We start from the raw sequence: 19,175 nt of genomic DNA, 5'->3' as shown, positions 1-19,175 counted from the left end.
TCAATATAATAGATGGACCAGTTTCACTGAGAGCAGAGCTTTAGCCATTGAGAAAATGAAATAAATTTTAGAGGGAAGTGGGCACCATTGCTTAAAAAATGCAAAACTGGCTGTTGCCGACTGGGTACCTCTCTGGACAGACAGGTACCTAGTCAGTACTTAGTACCTAGCATGATGGTGCCGTATTTCCTAGCAGCAACCTACTTGTTTGGTATAAAGGTCTCTGGAAGTCTAGCAACCTCTCTACATTGTTAGGTTAGCCCGGCAATAGGACTGCTGCCCTGTGTATTTAGGTCTGCTCCAACTATGAGTGCTCTTGCCTGGGAACTTTTGTGACAGAGCGTACTTGTACTGCTTTTTTTGAAGTGGTAAATGAATAAAAGAAAGAAAAATTTGCGTCGGGCTTAAAATTGGAAAAAAATATGCTGCTTAGCCATGTCTAGCTGATTTTGCAACAGAGACTTGCTGCGTCACGGCTGCTGTCAAAAGGAGGTGTACTGTACAGACTAATATAGCTCCACGCTTTCCTGTTCATACCGTATTTGATTACACGTGTGCCTGTCGTGTGTGGCCTTTTGACTCCCTAGTGTAGCAGAGTATGGCTTCCAAGGTGATTGACATGGAGCAGTGCTCCTGTGTTGGCTCTGGTAATCTTAAGGTTAGAACTAATGTGTTTCCTTCTCTGTTCATAGGAGATTGAAGTTCAGCTAGAGTATGTGCTGCCTCCAGTTGTGATCGCCTCCATCAGCCTTCTCTTGCCACGAATGGAGGGCTTGTAAATTTTTGGAGCGTAATTTATCGCTCTTGCACAAATTGTGTGTATTCAGAAAGGGCAATTTTAGATGTAGCTTTGCTGATTGTTGCGGTATCTGGTTGGAGCTAGCTACTGAAACAAAAAAGAAAATGAGGTAACCTGCATTGCATTTGGAAACAAAAGAAACCACTCATGTTGGCGTGTGTTCCAAAAAGAGTGAATCAATGAAATAGCTGTGAAACCTGGCAGCATGCAACGGTGGCGTCGACTTCGTAATTTGGGCTTGTCATTGCTCTAATGGTTCAGCTGTTTAGGAAGAAAAGTTTAGCCTTCAGATACAGTATTCTGATAGGTGCTGTTCAAAACTTGGCAGCCATGATGTTCTTCTAGTACTTGCAGTACACAGAGGCATGGCCTTCAAGATTGGTGTTTGTTACTCGAGGGAGCTGTTGCTGGGAGGGGTGCTATGTAGACAAGAGCTATTTTCAATCTTTTTCTGTCTCAAAAACACTCTGAGTGTCCCGAAAGAGCAGTGTACCAGTCTAGATTGATGTACCTTTTCCTTGCAACCTTGCACCTTGTGCTTCTTGGATGGATGCCTTATCTTTGCCTCATGGAAGCCATCACCAGACTGTCTTTCTATGACATGCTTTGTACATAACCTTCTCTGCACCCGACTCTTGACCTCATCGTAACCGCCCTGTTGCTCTGTTTTTGTTCTCTTCAATGGCCCCCTGACCTCTCCCAAAACTCCTCCTCTCTTCCAACTGCTGACCCCCCATCCCCTCCGTTCAGACCTTAGTGACTGGGAGGAGTTTGAGCTTGAGTTGGCGGACACGGACGTTCCCACCACCGCTTCCATTGCAAAACCGGCATCCCACTCTGCGTCTGAGGTAAAATGAATGATGGGTTGGCATGTTGACAGTGCCGCCTTCAACCACTGCACGGTACACTATAGTACCGCTGTGAATCTCTACAGTGGCATCACTAATTCTGGGGAAGCCAATTAGACATTGCAGCTTTTTAGCTGTGGGTAACTTGCAAGAAATGTGTGGATGTGGGTTTCATTTAGTGCTGGGCCACAGCTTTCAATGCACAGACCCCAGCTTTGCTTAATGCAAGGTCTAATGCCCCAGGGCTAGGCATGGACCCTTCACTGTTTCGTTCAATGCTTCATGTTGTGCCTCCACAGCTAAGAGACATCTGAATGGTGATATTGTATCATGTGGTGCATGCAAGCCATTACTGGAGGTGCTACTAAACAAGAGATGTAGAGTTGCATCTGAGCGGTAACAGTCTTGCATCTCGTTTATAGGCAAGGTAACATTGTAGCCACCACAGTCTGTGTGCTCCCATGTTGCATGTAATAAATTTGTGCTCTGTGCACTTGTTCTAAGTGTTCTAAGAATGCTTGAGGTTTGCAGTAAGCTGCAGTGCAGTTCATAGTTATGGAAAATGCTTTGGGAGTGACATAGGAAAGCGCCAAGAGAGAGCGATGTCAGGATCTAGCGCACCATTGTTGAATTTATATATGATATGAATTCATAGTTCCCCTTGAAGTGGAACTCCTTGAGGGTTTTATAGCACACAGCCAAGCTAGCGGTATGTCCCTCGCAGCAGCCACACAATGCTCTCAGGAACTGCACCAGAAATTGTTGTATGCCTGAATGGTATTTTGCCCTATTGGAATGACAAGTGACGTGGTCAGCACTAATGACAGCACGTGGTCAGCACTGGTAGCGTGATAACAGAGCTAAAGCCTGGGCTACATGGAATATACCTTCATGACGAACTTTGCGTGGCAGAAATAAATGCGGTGGCATGACACTGGTCTGAATTGCTGTAGCCTAAGCCAGTGAAGGCTTAGGCTACAGGAAGCAGGAAAGAGGCAAATGCTGCTGCATATTTGCCGCGTTGCTGTCAGTGTTCTCAGACTCGATTAATGCTTGTTGTAAAACAAAAAAGTCATAATAAAGGTTTTCATTCTATCAATTGTTAATTGCCGAGCAATCTGAAATGTGCATTTACAAACGGAAAAAAGGAAAACCTGCAACAGCTCACAGCTGGGCACCGGCAGTCATAGAGAGATTGCTCCTCGAAATGCCTGGCAAGCGCATCTCGCACTTTTGCCACTTTTTTTCAGTGAAATTCATCAGGCAAATTATTTTTTTTTTTTTTGTCTGAGCCAAGTTGGTGGCTGGCGTAAATTTTGGTGCTGCGTGTCGGGAATTTACCGCTTTGACGCCTGTTTTTCACTCCGTGTAGCCCAAGTCTCAATCCTAGCCTTGATCTATAGGCCCTTATGTTACAGTCCATTTTGATATGTTCAGGACTGCCAGGCATGCCTGGCAGGTGAGATGTGTAGGCCAGTGTATGTACTGTAGTGATCAACATGAAAGGGAACATGGGAGTGCATGTCACATAGCCTTAAACCCAACTTGGGGTGATGCTTAGCAGATGCCATCAAAAAGAGAGTGGAAAGGGAGGTGCTTCTACCGTATTTACTTGTTTCTGATGCCCACTTTGTGGAAAATTTTTGTATGACACACATGTTAGAGTATAAAACCAAAACTGCAGTAGGGAGTGTCCAAATCCCAGCCCCTTAATCTCAGTTCCCCCCTCCCTATCTTAAAGACCATGTGTTAGGGGTTTAAGCATGCTTCATAGAAAGTAGCAAGCCTCCTTGGCTGGCCAGACTGAACTGTCGGTGCCAAGCTTCGTGCTGCTTGATATAGGTGGGTCAGTTACATGCCTCCAGGTGGCTTCACAGAAGCAGTGCCATCTAGAGTTGGAGCACAACGCCTTGCTGTACTGTGGGTGCCAAAAGCCTCTGCGAGGGCCAGAAGTTTGTCATCATTGAGCAACACCTATAGAAGGTGTCCAAATTTCACATTGATTTCACAACAAATCGCTGTTTCACTCTCTTAAACCACAAAAATCTGGCCTGGGTACAATCAAGGGTATCGCATTTTCTCTCTCTCTCTAAATGGGGTGTGCATTGCAGTTGGGGTGCGATAGAATCGAGTATACCAGTGGCACTTTCACCACTGTTTGATTCTACAGTGCAAGTAGAACCTTATGTCAGCACACATTGCAGGCTCAATCAACGCATCCTGATTTCCGTCTATGCTCATATTCATATTGTCACATTGTAGTAGTTGTGAAGAATAGAACTCTTAAAAGACTAGTTGAATTTTAACTCTTTATTGGGCGAGCTTGTGATAAACGACGGATCCATGTCGGTATCGTCACAGCACTGGTAGTTACCTCTACATTTGAATGTCTTACCACTTTCCAACTATACTTAAAGGCGTTATCACAGCCAGCTGCCTACGAGGTGCTCCTTGCATTTTAGAAACACTGGTGGAGTGGCAGCGTCACCACTTAGCATAACAGCCAGTCACTTCCCATTTTGTTTTCAACGGTTGCCAATGCTTATCGCTTGAAGTTGGGTTTGAGGCTACCTGGCACATGCTATGTATTCCCTTTCATATTGTTCGCAACAGTGTGCCTGTTTTTTCATTGTCTGACTGAGTAAGCAGAAGACAAACACTGCCTTGCATGTTTCTGCTCTCTAGCTTAAAGTGCCACGAGATGTATTCTCAAGGCTACTATTTCTTTGCATATGCTGCAGTAAAAAATATGCTAAGAGGAAGTTTGAGCTCGGGGTCTCCTCTCTAAATACATGGGAAAGGAGAGAGCGTTTTTCTCGGTAACCACTGCACTAAATTTGATGAGATTTGTTGCATAAAAAAAAAAAGTTAAGATCTAGTAACTGGTGGTAGTGACCCGCTGCATTGGCTTAGTGGCTATGGTGTTGCACTGCTAAGCATGAGGTCGTGGGATCAAATCCCGGCGCCAGCCGCATCTCAATGGTGGTGAAATGCAAAAACAGCCGTGGTTCCGTGCATTGGGGGCACATTAAAGATCCCTTGGTGGTCAAAATGAATCCGGAGTCCCCCACTACGGCGTGCCTCCTAATCAAATGCTGGTTTCGGCACGTAAGACCCTATGATTCAACTGTTGGTAGTGGATTTTTGGTTTAGGCCATCAATATCTTTTAAAAAAATTTTCTAAATTCAAAATTTTCAGAAAACAAAACTATAAAGTTTACAACTCTAACTCAGCAATGAAAAATGATATATAACAATCCCGTAAATTGCATCTAATAGTGCATCTAAAACAAAATGGAAGTATGACACATGGCTCTCAAATTTATCCCTAATATGTGGATAGGACTTTTGCAGAAGCCTTGTAGGAAATGTTACAAATTCACGTAAGACAAGAAATTACATATCAAACTTGTCTGCTTTGAATGCTCTAATGGATGCAGTTTACAGAACTGCAATATCTGTTCTAGGTGCAGAGCTACGAATTTGTGAACTTCGTGCTTCTGTTTTGTTTTTTTTCAACCTTACCAATTTTTGGAAATCTCTTTTAAAAAATTAAGGCCCTAGTTCAAAATTCTGCTTCCAACAGTCACTAAAATTTTACTTTCTGTTGCAAATGCAACAGATTTCATTAAAATCTGCTAGTGGTTATCTCAAAAATAGTTTCTGCATTTTTATATCTTGTACACGTATTTGAATAGGCGGCATCAGAGTTGGGCCCAAGCTAAAGCTTCCGCTCAAGTGGGGGCGTGCTGTGAAAGAGTGTTCTTTAAGGCCATGTACTCACAGGGGGCCCAGATAGCTGAAAGGAAAGTCCAGAACAGTAAAAGTAGGTTGGAGTGCATGTGGCTGTTGCTCCCAAACCATGGACAGCAGCTCACTGTTATTCTCGTGGAGAATAAAGCTACCATATTCTACCAGCACTAGTGTAAGGGGTCGTAACTTTTAGGGTAAACTTAAGAAGCTAGGGACCACACAATCAATGTAATGTTAGCAGAATGGAAATGGCAATTTGGAACACCCATCATTGGTACTACAAGGGTTTTGGTTTGTACATCATTACTGACAATTTTATATAGTAAAACATGAATTGCTGTCTGAAAGATATTCATCAAACTCCTTGCAGTCGACAAGATCAGTTACCTTACCGTTGCCTTTCTGGTACATTTGCCACTGCTAGCACAGTAATAATTGGTACTTGCTGGCCATACAGGTGGCTGCTTCCTTGTTTGATGTTCTTTGTCATTGAAATTTTCCATGCGTCAGTTCCTGTGGAGGGCCCTGTAGAGGGCCGGTATCATTACTGACAATTTTATATCGTAAAACATGAATCGCTTTCTGAAAGGTATTCACCAAACTCCTTGCAGTCGAGAAGATCAGTTACCTTACCATTGCCTTTCTTGTACATGTGCCACTGCTAGCACAGTAATAATTGGTACTTGCTGGCCATACAGGTGGCTGCTTCCTTGTTTGATGATCTTTCTCATCAAAATTTTTCGTGCATCGGTTCCTGTAGAGTCACTGAAATTTCCAGCAGATATTAGCAGTTAGGGGAGATATGTGCGCGATGCCTATTGTGCAAGGTGTTGCCAGAACCCTTGAAAGGGTTAGCGATTGGTGCTTGCTAAAAACTTTCAATTTTATAATATTGTTCCAGATGCTTTAGCTGTCTTCAACATGGCATGATGAGCGGTCGCTATCAGATATAAATTCACTTTCGTGAGATTTTGCACGACTCGGCACGGGGCGTGCTGAAGTAAACAGCTCACAGCACTCTTGGCATTGTGGGAAAATAGCAATCTCAAAAGGGAAAATATCTCTGAAAATCATTCCCCAAAAATACCACCCCAGCTTAGCCCTCCTTCCTGGGACCTTTTTGTGCAGAGAACCAATTGTGACATTAACTGTGTGATGTCTGCTAGCACAGTGTGAAGGAAAGGTTGTTTCTGCTGGTCTCTTTCTTGTCTTTTGCAGGCTGATGATGACTGGGAGAAGTGGGAATGACTGAGTGTGCATTGTGTCCATACCAAGACTCTGAAGACCAGATGCGAATACCCAGGGATGTATACATACACATGTCTACACGAGGGGCTTGGTTATTTAAAGCAAAGCTGACGAAGAGTGCTAGGAGAACGGGCTGTTGCAAGAGTGGATGGGAGGGCAGAAAAAAAAAATTGTACCATATCTTCAGTGACTGTGTGCCAGCCAGTATTGTTTACTAGTGGCATGGCGTTTTTCTTCTCGTTTTCTTTTATCAGTATAAAAGGAAGGAAGAGGGGGTGAGGGGTATGGGGCATGATTTGTGTATTTTTTTTATTGCTCTGTGCCTCCAGTAACTGGAGTGGGAGGGAGTGAAAAAAATCTTTGGAAATGTTTAAATAAAGTTTAACTTCGAGATATGATTCTGTCTTGAATTTCTTCAGTCGTGTGCACATATTGATGTTCACATGCGTTTTAAAAACTACTTTTAGTGTTTTGGGCGAACTCAGCTCATCAATGCGACCGCGGTTAATTTTGGTTTGGATGAGCTCAGCTTCTGAACGGCAATAATCTCGTTTTCAAAGAGATTTGAATCAGTCAACCCGTTCACTTTGTTTTCCTTCTACTGCTGCAGTGCCAGCATTTAAAATGGTGGCCATTTTGCTGTTTTGTTTTACTACACATCAACACTTTTTTCAGTGCCATGAAAGCCACAATGATTAAGTCTTGGTGTTCTACAACATAGATGGCAGCCATTTCGTCAGCACTGGATGGGCACGTTTATTGCAGTTTTTACTTTCTACTACCTAGGTGGCGGCACTTTGTCGGCACTCGAAGCCCACATTTTTGGAATGGCACGCTTTTTGCACTTCTTGGCAAATATGGAACGATGGCGTCTGCCGCTAACAGCTCACACATGAGTTGCCCGGGCAAAAGAAACTCGCTGCTCAACTCTGGCCTGTCTTAGAAGTGCAAGAATGCATGAAAAATTTTCTTCGGTCAAGAACTTTGCTTTGCAGAATGATTTATTTTGAAACTGGTACAGTAAAGCATTGTTCTCCTTTCTAACTAACATTTGTGGCAATGACAAGTACATATGTATTGTGTATAAATGAGGTAAAATGAAGTTCTCTCGCTTCAATTATGAAGCAAATTGGTTGAAAATGCTTCAGGAGACTTTTCGATGGAGTAAAGTTTCAAAATAAGCCATACAAGGAACGCAAAATAAGGCCACTTTTGGTCGAACAAATAAAATGCTTAAGCGGTTGAAGTGCATTCACCATGGAGGTTAACGAGTCAAACCTCATTATGATGAAGTTGCATCCCACTTGAATATACCTTCATTATATATAATATATTTTATAAACTAAACTCGTTACATGCTGGTATCATTGAGAAACAAGTGTTTCTGATTTGTTATATCGAATAATTTGTTATATCCATGTTCACTATGTTGGGGTTAGACTCTAGCATACAGCTTCCTGTGCTTTTATAGGAAACTGAACAATGTTTGGTTACTGCAAAAGGTACAGCAATATGTAGTGAACGGATATATATATATATATATATATATATATATATATATATATATATATATATATATATATATATATATATATATCTGTTAAACTACTCAAGAACTTATAGTATGGACAGAAATTACTCGAGAAGTCGTACATTATGGACAGGTTGGCTGTATCCATTAAACAAAACGTTCTGATGGAGTTCTTACGGTAGCCTAGGCTACTTCTGTTTTGCACTGAAAAAAAAAAAAACATTGTTTTAGATGCCTTGCTTTGTTTTCACCCTTTGTCATCGATTTACATTGGTGGGCTGCATTCTTCATGATGTGACCATGATAGAGAATTTACGCATATCCATTTATTCATGACTTAAATTAGCATGAGCACGTGCATTTGCATGATGTGTGCGCTGAACCAGCATTTTTTAGAGGCGTGATTGGAACTGCCACACTGACAATAATTGTAACGGGCTTACGCTTACATTTTTTTCTCGCAATAGCCAATTGGCACATATCGTTTATTCATCACGTAAATTAGCGGGAGCATGTGAATTAGCATAGGGAGTGATGTGTGCGCCAGTAGCGCTTTCCAGTGAAGTGGTTGGACCTGGTGTGCCGACATTGGATGGGCTGTAGGCGTACCCTTTTTCTACGATATGGAATTTGTGCATATTGTTTATTAACCCTTTCGCTGTCGGACCTTTCTGGCCGTGACGCACCCCCAGTGTCGGCTTGGTTTCAGGGAACGAGCATAACAGGGAATGAACATAGCAATTTATTTTTGATTATAATTGGTATACAAGTAACATAGTCAATGCAATATGCACATTTCAGTGTTCTGCAGCTGCTGTTAGTAAGCATCATCATCATCATCAGCCTGACTATAAAATCGGTTTAACATCCGAATCTGATGATGCGGAACCCTCTTCCTCGCATGCGACTCTGGCCGAGTCCGAATCCGAGCTCGGCTCCTATTCTGAATCGGAATTGAGCCACCGCTCCAATGAGCAGACGAAGGTCCGCGCGCTGAGCTATCCGAAAGTAACCGTGCGCAGGGAGGATGCGCTTTCAGTCGTCCGCACAACGGAGAGAAATGTGACATTGCGTGATCAAGATGACAGAGGGAGATGGAAAAAGGCTAAAACAAAGTTCGAAGAGCTTTACGTTTACTGCTGCAAGTCGGAAGCGAGGGTGCGGCGAGAGAGCGAAAGCAGCAATCGAGTCACCCTTTCCGGAGAGGCAACGGCATGTGCACCTGAACTTGACGCGCCGTAGCAGGCACACCAACAGAAAAAAAATAAAAACCCTCAAACCAGCGGAGATCGCAAAACAACCCTTGAACTCATAACTTCACGCGCGCGACGCATGATCCAGCGAACGCGGAGCCACCGCGCCACTCAGCAAAGAGAAAGTGGGGAGTGGCAGTTACACCGTACCCTTCAATACACGGGTTAACGCAGATCGAGACGAATATACGAACTTGTAGAAAGAGTCAACAGATGGCGTAGCCAATCCAGGAGCGCCAGCTTTGCGCTCAGGCGCGAAATTTTGAACGCACAATAGACAACGTACCGGTACATCAGTGACATTGTGGGGGGGAAGCGCGATGATGTACCGGTACGTCCGTGACAGCGAAAGGGTTAATCATGCAAATTAGAATGAACACATGTATTAATATGCAGAGTGATGTGTGCGCTGAATCAGCAGTTTCATTGAGCTGATGCATCGTGGTATACAGCGAGAGCGAGAGCCCTTGTGACGCATCGTGATGGCATTTGGTCCCACGGCAATCAGCTAGAGCTCACCTGTGGCACAGAAAAAAATTAAGACGGTGGCAGCTGCACGTTCCGAATATTGCATTTCATTCACTGAGCACTGTACATTTCCGACGCTGCTTTGCCATGGTCTAGTGGTTCTAACATTAACACAGAAGCTGTTCATATGCAAGAGATTGCCTGTTTTCGCCTTGGGATATGAAGCCGAACACTCAGACATGTAGTCGCCATTTTGGCGTTTTATCAGTGCATCGGTCTTCTTTTTCGGGCATATTTTTTTTTCCTTCCTCGCGCTTCCCTGCTCCAGTTGCGTTCAGTACATAACTGTTTGCTGTGCATTGAGAGCGAATGCAAACGCACCAGTTGGTTCATACTTGCTGCCACTGGTGGCTCTCATCGCGCTAGGCTGTGTGAAAGGGACCATGAGTGAAGATTGTGCTAGTTTCTAAGACCTAAGTAATGACGAACCATTGCAAAGATAAATATAATGGCAACGGACAGAGAACGGGAACTTACCGATACATGTGCGATTGGTGAAGCAGCTCAAGAAACAAAAAAAGCCTGACTTACGTCTCCATTTTTTGTCCATAGAGTGCAGATCTTGGGCACCTGAACGACATGGTAATGTAGCACAAAAAAATGGAAAAGGGAGATTCTAAGTGATGGAAACAAAAAAGCAGCACCTCTTTTTCTCTTCTGTCTTTCACTTAGATTCTTCGTTTTCTGTTTGTTTTTTTTTTTTGCTACGTTACCATGTCGTTCAGCAAACACCAACTCTCCCAAGGAAAAGTTATTGTGCAGTATATTAAAGCGAAGCTTTCTTTTCTCTTCCTTCGACTTTTCCACTGCTGTGGCTGCTGCTGTCTAGCATGTCGTATTGGGGAGTGGTTGAGAGCGTGTGTATATATGACAGGAGTGTGGAAGAGAGAAAAGGCGATGCGAGGAACTCGTTTGGACTCCTGCCCTGTCGAATATGCACAATAACCTCGAGCTTCATGGGCGTCACCACATTAGCCTCGTGACAGCTTTAATCATCAGTGGCCACCCTCAAAAGCATTGCAGAAACTGCAGCCCTTCCTTTTCTACTAATGTTCAAGTCCAAAGGAGACGTAGATAGAACTGCAGAGAGGAGGGAAGAGAAGAGGCAGTTCCCATACGGGGGGACAGTTGACATGAGAAGACAAGGAAACCCCACTACTACACGACAGTGGTTGTAGGGAAACTGGATAAGCTTAACTTTAAGGTACTCTACAGTACGTTCTTGCTATTTCTGAAAAATAAACCATGCGGATATGTCAAGCAGACAAATTACCCAGGGTTGCAGAAGCATGAGCCGTATAAATTAAAGCGCACTGCAGGGTACAGGCGACACTAGGAAGCGGTCGACCGTTAAATCAACACTTCTGTGCCTGCCACGGTAGCTTTCCAGCTATAACAATGCTCGAGGTCGCTGATTTGATCCTAACCGTGGCAGCCGAATTTCAATGGCAGTGAAATAGAAAACATACGTACACTTAGATTTTGGGACACATTAAATATCATCACGGTGCCGAAATTCATTTGGAGTCCGCCACTACAGCGTGCCTCATAATTGGATTGTGGTTTCAGAACATACAGCGCCATAATCCAATACAACTTTAATTTTTCTGCCACAATATGATATGCCATGCGAGGCAATGACAATGCTCAACCTTCTCAGAGGTTATGAAATATGGCTCACAACAATGCCTCAAGTAAATACCTCTCCCTGTGTGTTCTGTATACTATGCAGACAAACAGCAGTGGTGCAGGCAAAGTAACGTTTAACATCAACTCACCACTCTGGTGTTAGACTAAACGTTGGAAAAAATTAAGCTTTCGCCGTCAAAATTGCCACTAATTATCGTCAAGTCGAAGCAACCAGCATAGAAAGCTTCGCTTACAATGAATCCCAACCATGCGCTGCCTCTTGCGATCTCTCCATTAGGAAGTTACGCCACACTTCGCTCAGTTTGCAGTGGGCCACATGAGACACTGTCTGCACCAGTCAATATATCGCAAAATAAAAATGTGTATAGATTTCGCATTAGGGATGATCGTAATCGTCGGCAAATTCTTTACTCCAGAAAGAAGCTGTACAAGCTGGGCCTAACCGAAATGCGGTACAATGTCTCGCAGCATCTTCGTAGCCTTCAGCTACAGGGAAAGGACTGGGGAGTGAGCTGCAGGGGTGCAGTTTAACGCAGTGTCCCAAAGTGTTAGCTGCCACAGGGCGATAATGGGACAAACTGACACGCTCCCGATCGTGACGCAAGGAAGAAAGTAATTCTAGTGGCCGAATGGAAGCTAGAGCGCAAACAAGTGCTCTAGCTTGTCCTATGTGGGATGCGATATATGCGTGCCAGTTGTGTGAAAGTGTAATACAGTCGAACACCTTTATGACGAAGTGTTTGAGGCGTCTGAAACCCTTTGTTATACAAACCAATTTATTGTAAATATCCCGCAGTGCACAGCTCACATAAGAACTAGTCATCCTGTTCTATAAAGCAGTGCTCGCCTGTAGTTGGTGGTGGCATGAAAGAAACGTGTACAGCTTGAACATTGCGGTGTCAATTGCGTCACGGTTTCGATCTCATCGCATTCTGGACCATCACGACTGCCGTTGGAGCCAGGTAATACATGCACAAGAACTAGTCATTCCGTTCTATAAAGTGGTGCTCGCCTGTAGTTGGCGGTGGCATGAGAGAAACATGCGTACAGCTTGAACATTGCTGCGTCTGTAGCATCACACAATTTTGATCCCATAGCGTTCTGGACAATCATGACTGCCTTTGGAGCCAGCAAGCACAACATGCACAAGAACTAGTCATTCCATTCTATAAAGTGGTGCTTGCCTGTAGTTGGCGGTGGCATGAGAGAAACATGCGTACAGCTTGAACATTGCTATGTCTGTTACGTCACGATTTCAACTCTGTCGCATCCTGGACTACGTTCACTGCCAAGAAACATGCGTACAGCTTGGATATTGCTTCATCCGTTGCGTCATGGTTTTGACCCGTTTCACACAGGTCAGTGCAGATTGCCATTGGAGCCAGCTAATGCACCCACAAGAACTAGTCATTCCGTTCTATGAAGCAGTGCTTGTCTGTAGTTGGCGATGGCATGAGAGAAACATGCGTACAGCTTGAACGTTGCTGCGTTTATTGCGCCACGCTTTTGATCCCGTCGCCGTCTGGAACATCGCCGTTCTATGAAGTGGTGCTCGCCTGTAGTTGGCGGTGGCATGAGAGAAATATGCATACAGCTTGAACATAGCTGCGTCTGTTATGTCATGCTTTCGATCCTGTTGCTTTCCGGAACATAGCTACTGCTGTTTGAGCCAGCACAGGCCCAGGCCTACATGTTATCGCTGATACCCACTGCAGTTGCTCTGGGAATCTATGTAGTCTTCTGACAAATACTTTGTCATTGTATGATTAATGAGGTAATCGGAACAGTCTTCCTGCACTGCTTCGGTAGCTGTGAAAACCTTTTAGCTCAGTATCTCCCATGCAAAGCTCATAAAGAGCACAAACGTGATGTTGAAGGTCATACTTGGCAATAACGTGCCTTTTGTGAGGAAAAAAATCCACCTCATTAGCCAGAAAAATCGCATCACGTGAACGTCGCCATGGAGGTGTGATGGTGATGTGACACTTGTAGTGACGCAGGTTAACGTCAAAGAGGGTTTATTGATGAGCGGCAGATGATCGTTGGCTCCTGGAGCACGCCCGGGTAGTACAAAAGAGATAAAATTTTTATAGTGGTTATCCAAGATGAAAGAAACGGTTTACAGAAGACACGAGTAAGACAACTTTGTTGTTGAAATGCCGTACATGTCTTGTAATGTCTGGCTTAATTACTTTTTTCGGCTCTTCAAAACGTGTTCAAAAAGCTGGTCTTGAAATAGGATTGGGATAAAGACACAAATAATCCCTTTGCTAGGGCTCTTCAAATATGATTTATAAACGCTTTTAAGACGTTATCAAAAAGCTGGTCTAGAAGTCTTGAAAGGTTTGAGATAATCTGGAGCTCGTTTTCGCGGTGTCCAAATGAAACGAAGTGTCGGTGTCTAGTGCTACTGAGCGCCTGGTGCAGTGCCAAGCACTATTACCTACAGAGGCCGACGCATCCTCGACCAAGCCACCTGAAAAGGCACACGTCCACGAAAATGAATCCACAATGGCGCCTTTGGCATGCAGCAACAGTGTGTACAACCAAAATGGGAATGACAGCCCACTGAGAAATGGGCACATCTCGACAATAGGCCAGGCCAGGGCTTTTGTACCATGTGGGCACGAAATGAGCATATTGCAAAGCAACACTTTATTGCAAAAATAATACTTATGCAAGGTTTGAGCAAAATATATGAGAAATGCAAAGTAAATTGAATTAAAAGCACATCAACAATGACTAAAACTACCAGACACAATTCTTAATGAGCTAGAAATTGATCAGCAGTGACTAGAACGCATGTACATGCATAAACTAAATTTGTAAGTACGCATACAATGACGAACAGCAAGAATGCGAAGTGTGCTAAAGTTTATTTTGCACAGTAAAGAGTACATGCTATCAGACGAACAGACTAGAGTTATTTAAGAAGTTGATATCACAGCAACTGCAAGAAGCAGAATGAAAATGCGATATTTAATCGCATGGTATCTGCCTACAAGTAATGTTACCAATAATCTAGAAGCTCGAAAAGAACACAAAAGGAATTACAACACATACCATCAAAAATCAATGCTGTGATGAAAATCAAACAATGGGAACATGTTAAATTGAAAATATTACCTGTATGGTACATCAAATATAGTAATGGTAACAGAATTAAAAGAACCATAAAACTAAAACAACCACCTAGTAAGTGATCCTAAAAAATACTCAAATCTATGTAACAAGTGAGCACCACTGTAATGTAGAGTACGATGAGACCAGTGGCGTAGCCAGAAATTTCGTTCGGGGGGGGGGCTCACTTTGCAGCTCGGCCTGTTCCTTATAAAATTAGTCGAGGGATCAATATATATATATATATATATATATATATATATATGTCATTCAGCAACCTTGTTTACATTTTGGTACATATGCAACGACCAGGGGAAAATCTCAATGACGCTTTTCTTTGTTCGAATGTATTGCGCAGGAGCAGCTGTCACCGGTTGTGCATTGAGAGTAATTGCTCCGAAATTATAGTCGCAACAGAGAGCACATATAAAAAGCAGGAGTTCTGCAACATATACGAGTATGAGTCAAATGAAAGTGAGCCAATGCGAATATATGACAAACGGGGTACTTGATTTAAAAGTAGTCACCATGAGTATTTAGACACTTGTCCTACTAACGAGTCGCGTAATTCCCGTCTCATAAAACTCCTTGAGTTGCTGCCTCGAAAATCTGTAAATGACTACACGTCATCTTCCGACATGAATCTGGTTCCCTTGAGCAGTTTCTTCAAATTTTACCAAATGTGGAAGACGCAAGGTAACAGGTATGGGCTGCATGAGGGATGTTGCAGCATTTCCCACTTGAACTTTGCCAGTTTTGTATTAACCACATCAGCAACGTGGGAACGGGCAATGTCGTGAAGCAAGATGTCCCCAATGCTCAATTTTCCACGTCGTTTGTTTTTAATTGCGACAAGCAGTCGATCCGATCTTTCACAATATCTGAAACGATTTAGAGTCTCTCCAGGTTTAGGAAATTCGATCAATAGTGGCCCCTAACGATCTAAAAAGGAGTCAGCGCTTTTCCGGCATAAATGACGGCCTTTGTTTTCCTTGGGAGTGGTGAATTCAAATGTTTCCACTGTAAGCTTTGCCGTAGTGTTTCAGGCTAGTAGTAGCGGCACCATGAGTCATCCCCGGTCACAATTGCAGACAAAAAGTCGTCACCCTCATCTGGGGTTCTTTGACGTGCACTTAAATCTAAGTACACGGGTGTTTTCGCATTTCGCCTCCATCGAAATGCAGCCGCCGTGACCGGGATTCTATTCCCCCGACCTCGTGTTCAGCAGCCGAACACCATAGCCACTGAGCAACCACGGCCTTTTCAACTGTGTTGGGGGTGATTGCACCGTGGCTTTGGCCCGGCCATGGATCGTCTTTGTAACTTTCATGAGCTTCTTTGAACAGTTTGCTACAACGCTTCACAGTGGCCAATGACACGCAATGTTCAACGCATACGGCAGCCATACGGCGAATAATTTCTTTTTGGGAAACATCTTCATCTGTTCAACCCCGTGTATGAGAGCATTAAAGAACATTTAACCTCACCTCTGCATGTCACTTGTAAATGAGATGCGTATGTGCTACGCGCATGCCTCGAAAATAATGAACCGAACCATTATTGCGCGGGGCGGGTTGTCTTACTTTCATTTGACTCGCCTTCGCACATTAGAAATGCGAAGATACAATGGAATATACAAATGTGAAGATACAGCTTGATACAGGGCAAAAAATTGTCACTGGAAACAATGTTCACTGCGCATATGCACAAAACCTCGCAACAAGATATTTAAATATACGCATAAGTCACCAATAAATCGACGTACCTAAGAAAAAGTCACTATATATAATGCGCCAAACAAGGCAAATAAACAGTTTGTGCAACCATAGATTCACAGATCACAGCACCCCCCCCCCTCCCTCCACTCCCAAAATGTATCGCGTGCGACGGAAGGCGGCGCGCTTCCTCCCCGCTTTTCTCCCTTGCGCACACAAGAGACAGCCACCATCGTCGGCTCACCCCCTTCCCTTCCCCCCCGCACGCTTTCACTCGCACATAGAGCATGCGGCGCGCGGTCACGATGTTATCGCCCTTGGCCGTTATTTATACGGAACATGAGGGCAACGACAGGAATGCGCCTGGATTCTTCATAGAGCTGCTATCGCAATAATAAAATAGTATCCGGCAACTGAAGCGTCCCGTTGCCCATTACTTTCCACAAAAGAAGTACCAAAATTGAACTTTCACCATGCAAAAATTCGCTGCGCCGCAACAATGTCTTCTTTTTTTCTTGTGGGCGGGGGGCGGCGAAATAGAATAACGCAAAGGAAAGCATGTTAGCTACAATCGAATGCCTACTTTGGGCACCCTAGTGTGGCTACCGAACGAATATCGAAGAAACCCGCCGTGGTTGCTCAGTGGCTATGGTGTTGGGCTGCTGAGCACGAGGTCGCGGGATCGAATCCCGGCCACGGCGGCCGCATTTCGATGGGGGCGAAATGCGAAAACACCCGTGTGCTTAGATTTAGGTGCACGTTAAAGAACCCCAGGTGGTCAAAATTTCCGGAGTCCTCCACTACGGCGTGCCTCATAATCAGAAAGTGGTTTTGGCACGTAAAACCCCAAATATTATTGAATATCGAAGAAAACGTGTGACGCTTGGTCCACAGAAAACCATACGCGTACTGCTCGGTATCCTACACCGGCGAGACAAAATTTGCCGGAGAGGTTGCGCTCAAGCGAACGCGTTGCAATCCATCGAGTCCCCGCAGTGCTGCGGCGAGCGACTATGCATTGTTTCTTTTTCTCGTCTGCTAGCCAGAAAGCGTCCAAAACTCTGCCAAGCGAAAATGCAGTCGGCCAGAGAAAAGCAAACGCGCATCCAAGTGGGCCGCGCGGTTATAGATGCAGCACGAGAAAAACGCATGTGCTCTGGCAGGATCGGCAGCCCGCGGGTTGCGAGAAAAAAAAAAAAGAAATGAGAAAGAGGCTCAATATATCCTCGCGAATAAAAGTCTAGGTAGAAAAATAAATAAGAACTTAGTTACCATGGTGGCTTTAGTGTCTTGATATGGATGCTTTGGCGCAGGTGAAAAAAAATGTTTATATTCTTTTCTGTGACCTGAGGGCACAAATGAACCACCACAACGCTTTGTCTCATCAGACCTCCAAGGTAGATGGGACCTCGCTGCGTGCTTTGTCAACTTGTCTGATAGTATGTTGATTTGGCTTGTCTCGTTGTATGGCCCGATGTACGACATTAGAAAAGTCGATGCACCTTTGGCGTCAAATGTTTACAACAGCATTAAACCCAAAAAGTTCCGGAATTGAAAATTTAAAGCACGACTTTGAAAATGTCAATGGACCTTTCGCATCAAAATGGTATGAGAACTTTATACCCACAACGTTTCAGAATTGAAATCCAAGCGCTCTGTAGATTCCGCGGCCTCCGCGAGATGCCGAGACGAGCCCGCTCGCCTTCAAAACGCCCTTGAAATTTTGTGCCCGGTGGGGCTCCTTGCGTTACGATATGTGACTCCCGATGCATGGGCGTTGCCCCGAAATCCAGCCCGATTTAGCAATGTTCGCGCTAAAATGTCTTTTCGAGCGTGGATTAAGGACATTCTAGACAAAATCGAGCATGATTTCTGGCGCCGGGAGTTGTTTTGGTCGGCGGCACATGACAGCACGAAAAAATTTCGGGGGGGGGCTGAAGCCCCATAAGCCCCCCCCCCCCCCTGGCTACGCCCCTGGATGAGACTGAGTAATGCTACATAACTAAAACAATCTTAGTTGTCTAGTACACAAGAAATTGTGCATGCCTCATGAGAAACTTGTATAAATCTGGAAATTTCCCAGCCGTGGCGGCCGAATTTCAGTGGGGGCGAAATGTGAAAACCACCCATGTATTAGATTTAGGTGCACATTAAAGAACCCCAGGTGGTCCAAATTTCCGGAGTGCCCCATTACGGCGTGCCTCATAATCAGACAGTGGTTTTGGCATGCAAAACCTGGTAATTCAATTTTTTAAACCTGGAAATTAACTGGAATGCACAGGAAGCTGCGCTTCAGTAACCAAGAGAGTAATAGTAGTCAGAATAAATATCAATCCGTTTATATAAACAGCATTGTGCAAAAGGCACATCTGTACCACTCTTGCAAGAACAGGCATAAGGTCGCAGTGAATAATTTGCAAACCCATGAATACATTAGTAAACCTTGCACACATCTCCAGTCTCCTAAAGTAAATAAAAGAAATTGGCTCGCCATCCTGGCCCTGCAAAAGTGGATGTCCAGCGAAGCTGTTTAATGCCACCACTACAACTGCTGTGGGGGTATGCAGTGCTTTACTCTTTTAGAGTGATGGTAATTTTTACAGCACACCACCGCCCATAGTGGTACTGCAACAACACTGAAATCAGGTGCTAGGCTGATTATTCTATGTATACGCAAGGCTAGGGACGTCACTTGCTACCGGGAAACATATGCGGGGAGCGCTACGTGCT

General features: G+C 44.2%; 1 protein-coding gene across 3 annotated transcripts in view; it reads left to right on the top strand.

Moving 5' to 3' along the window:
* LOC135912397 (BSD domain-containing protein 1-like) overlaps positions 1 to 7,046 on the top strand; it is a 59,088-nt gene extending 52,042 nt beyond the window's left edge. For 2 of the 3 annotated variants that reach the window (XM_065444849.1, XM_065444850.1), the window contains 2 exons: positions 1,550 to 1,647; positions 6,619 to 7,046. In XM_065444849.1, the coding sequence (XP_065300921.1) occupies positions 1,550 to 1,647; positions 6,619 to 6,648 (128 nt within the window). In that variant the 3' untranslated portion in view covers positions 6,649 to 7,046. The remainder of the gene's footprint in view (positions 1 to 1,549; positions 1,648 to 6,618) is intronic. The other variant, XM_065444851.1, reaches the window with a different exon arrangement.
* Positions 7,047 to 19,175: the final 12,129 nt, after the last annotated feature.

This window comes from Dermacentor albipictus, chromosome 6, assembly GCF_038994185.2.
Source record: "Dermacentor albipictus isolate Rhodes 1998 colony chromosome 6, USDA_Dalb.pri_finalv2, whole genome shotgun sequence".
Lineage (NCBI taxonomy): Eukaryota > Metazoa > Arthropoda > Arachnida > Ixodida > Ixodidae > Dermacentor > Dermacentor albipictus.
This window is presented reverse-complemented; position numbering and strand designations above follow the sequence as displayed.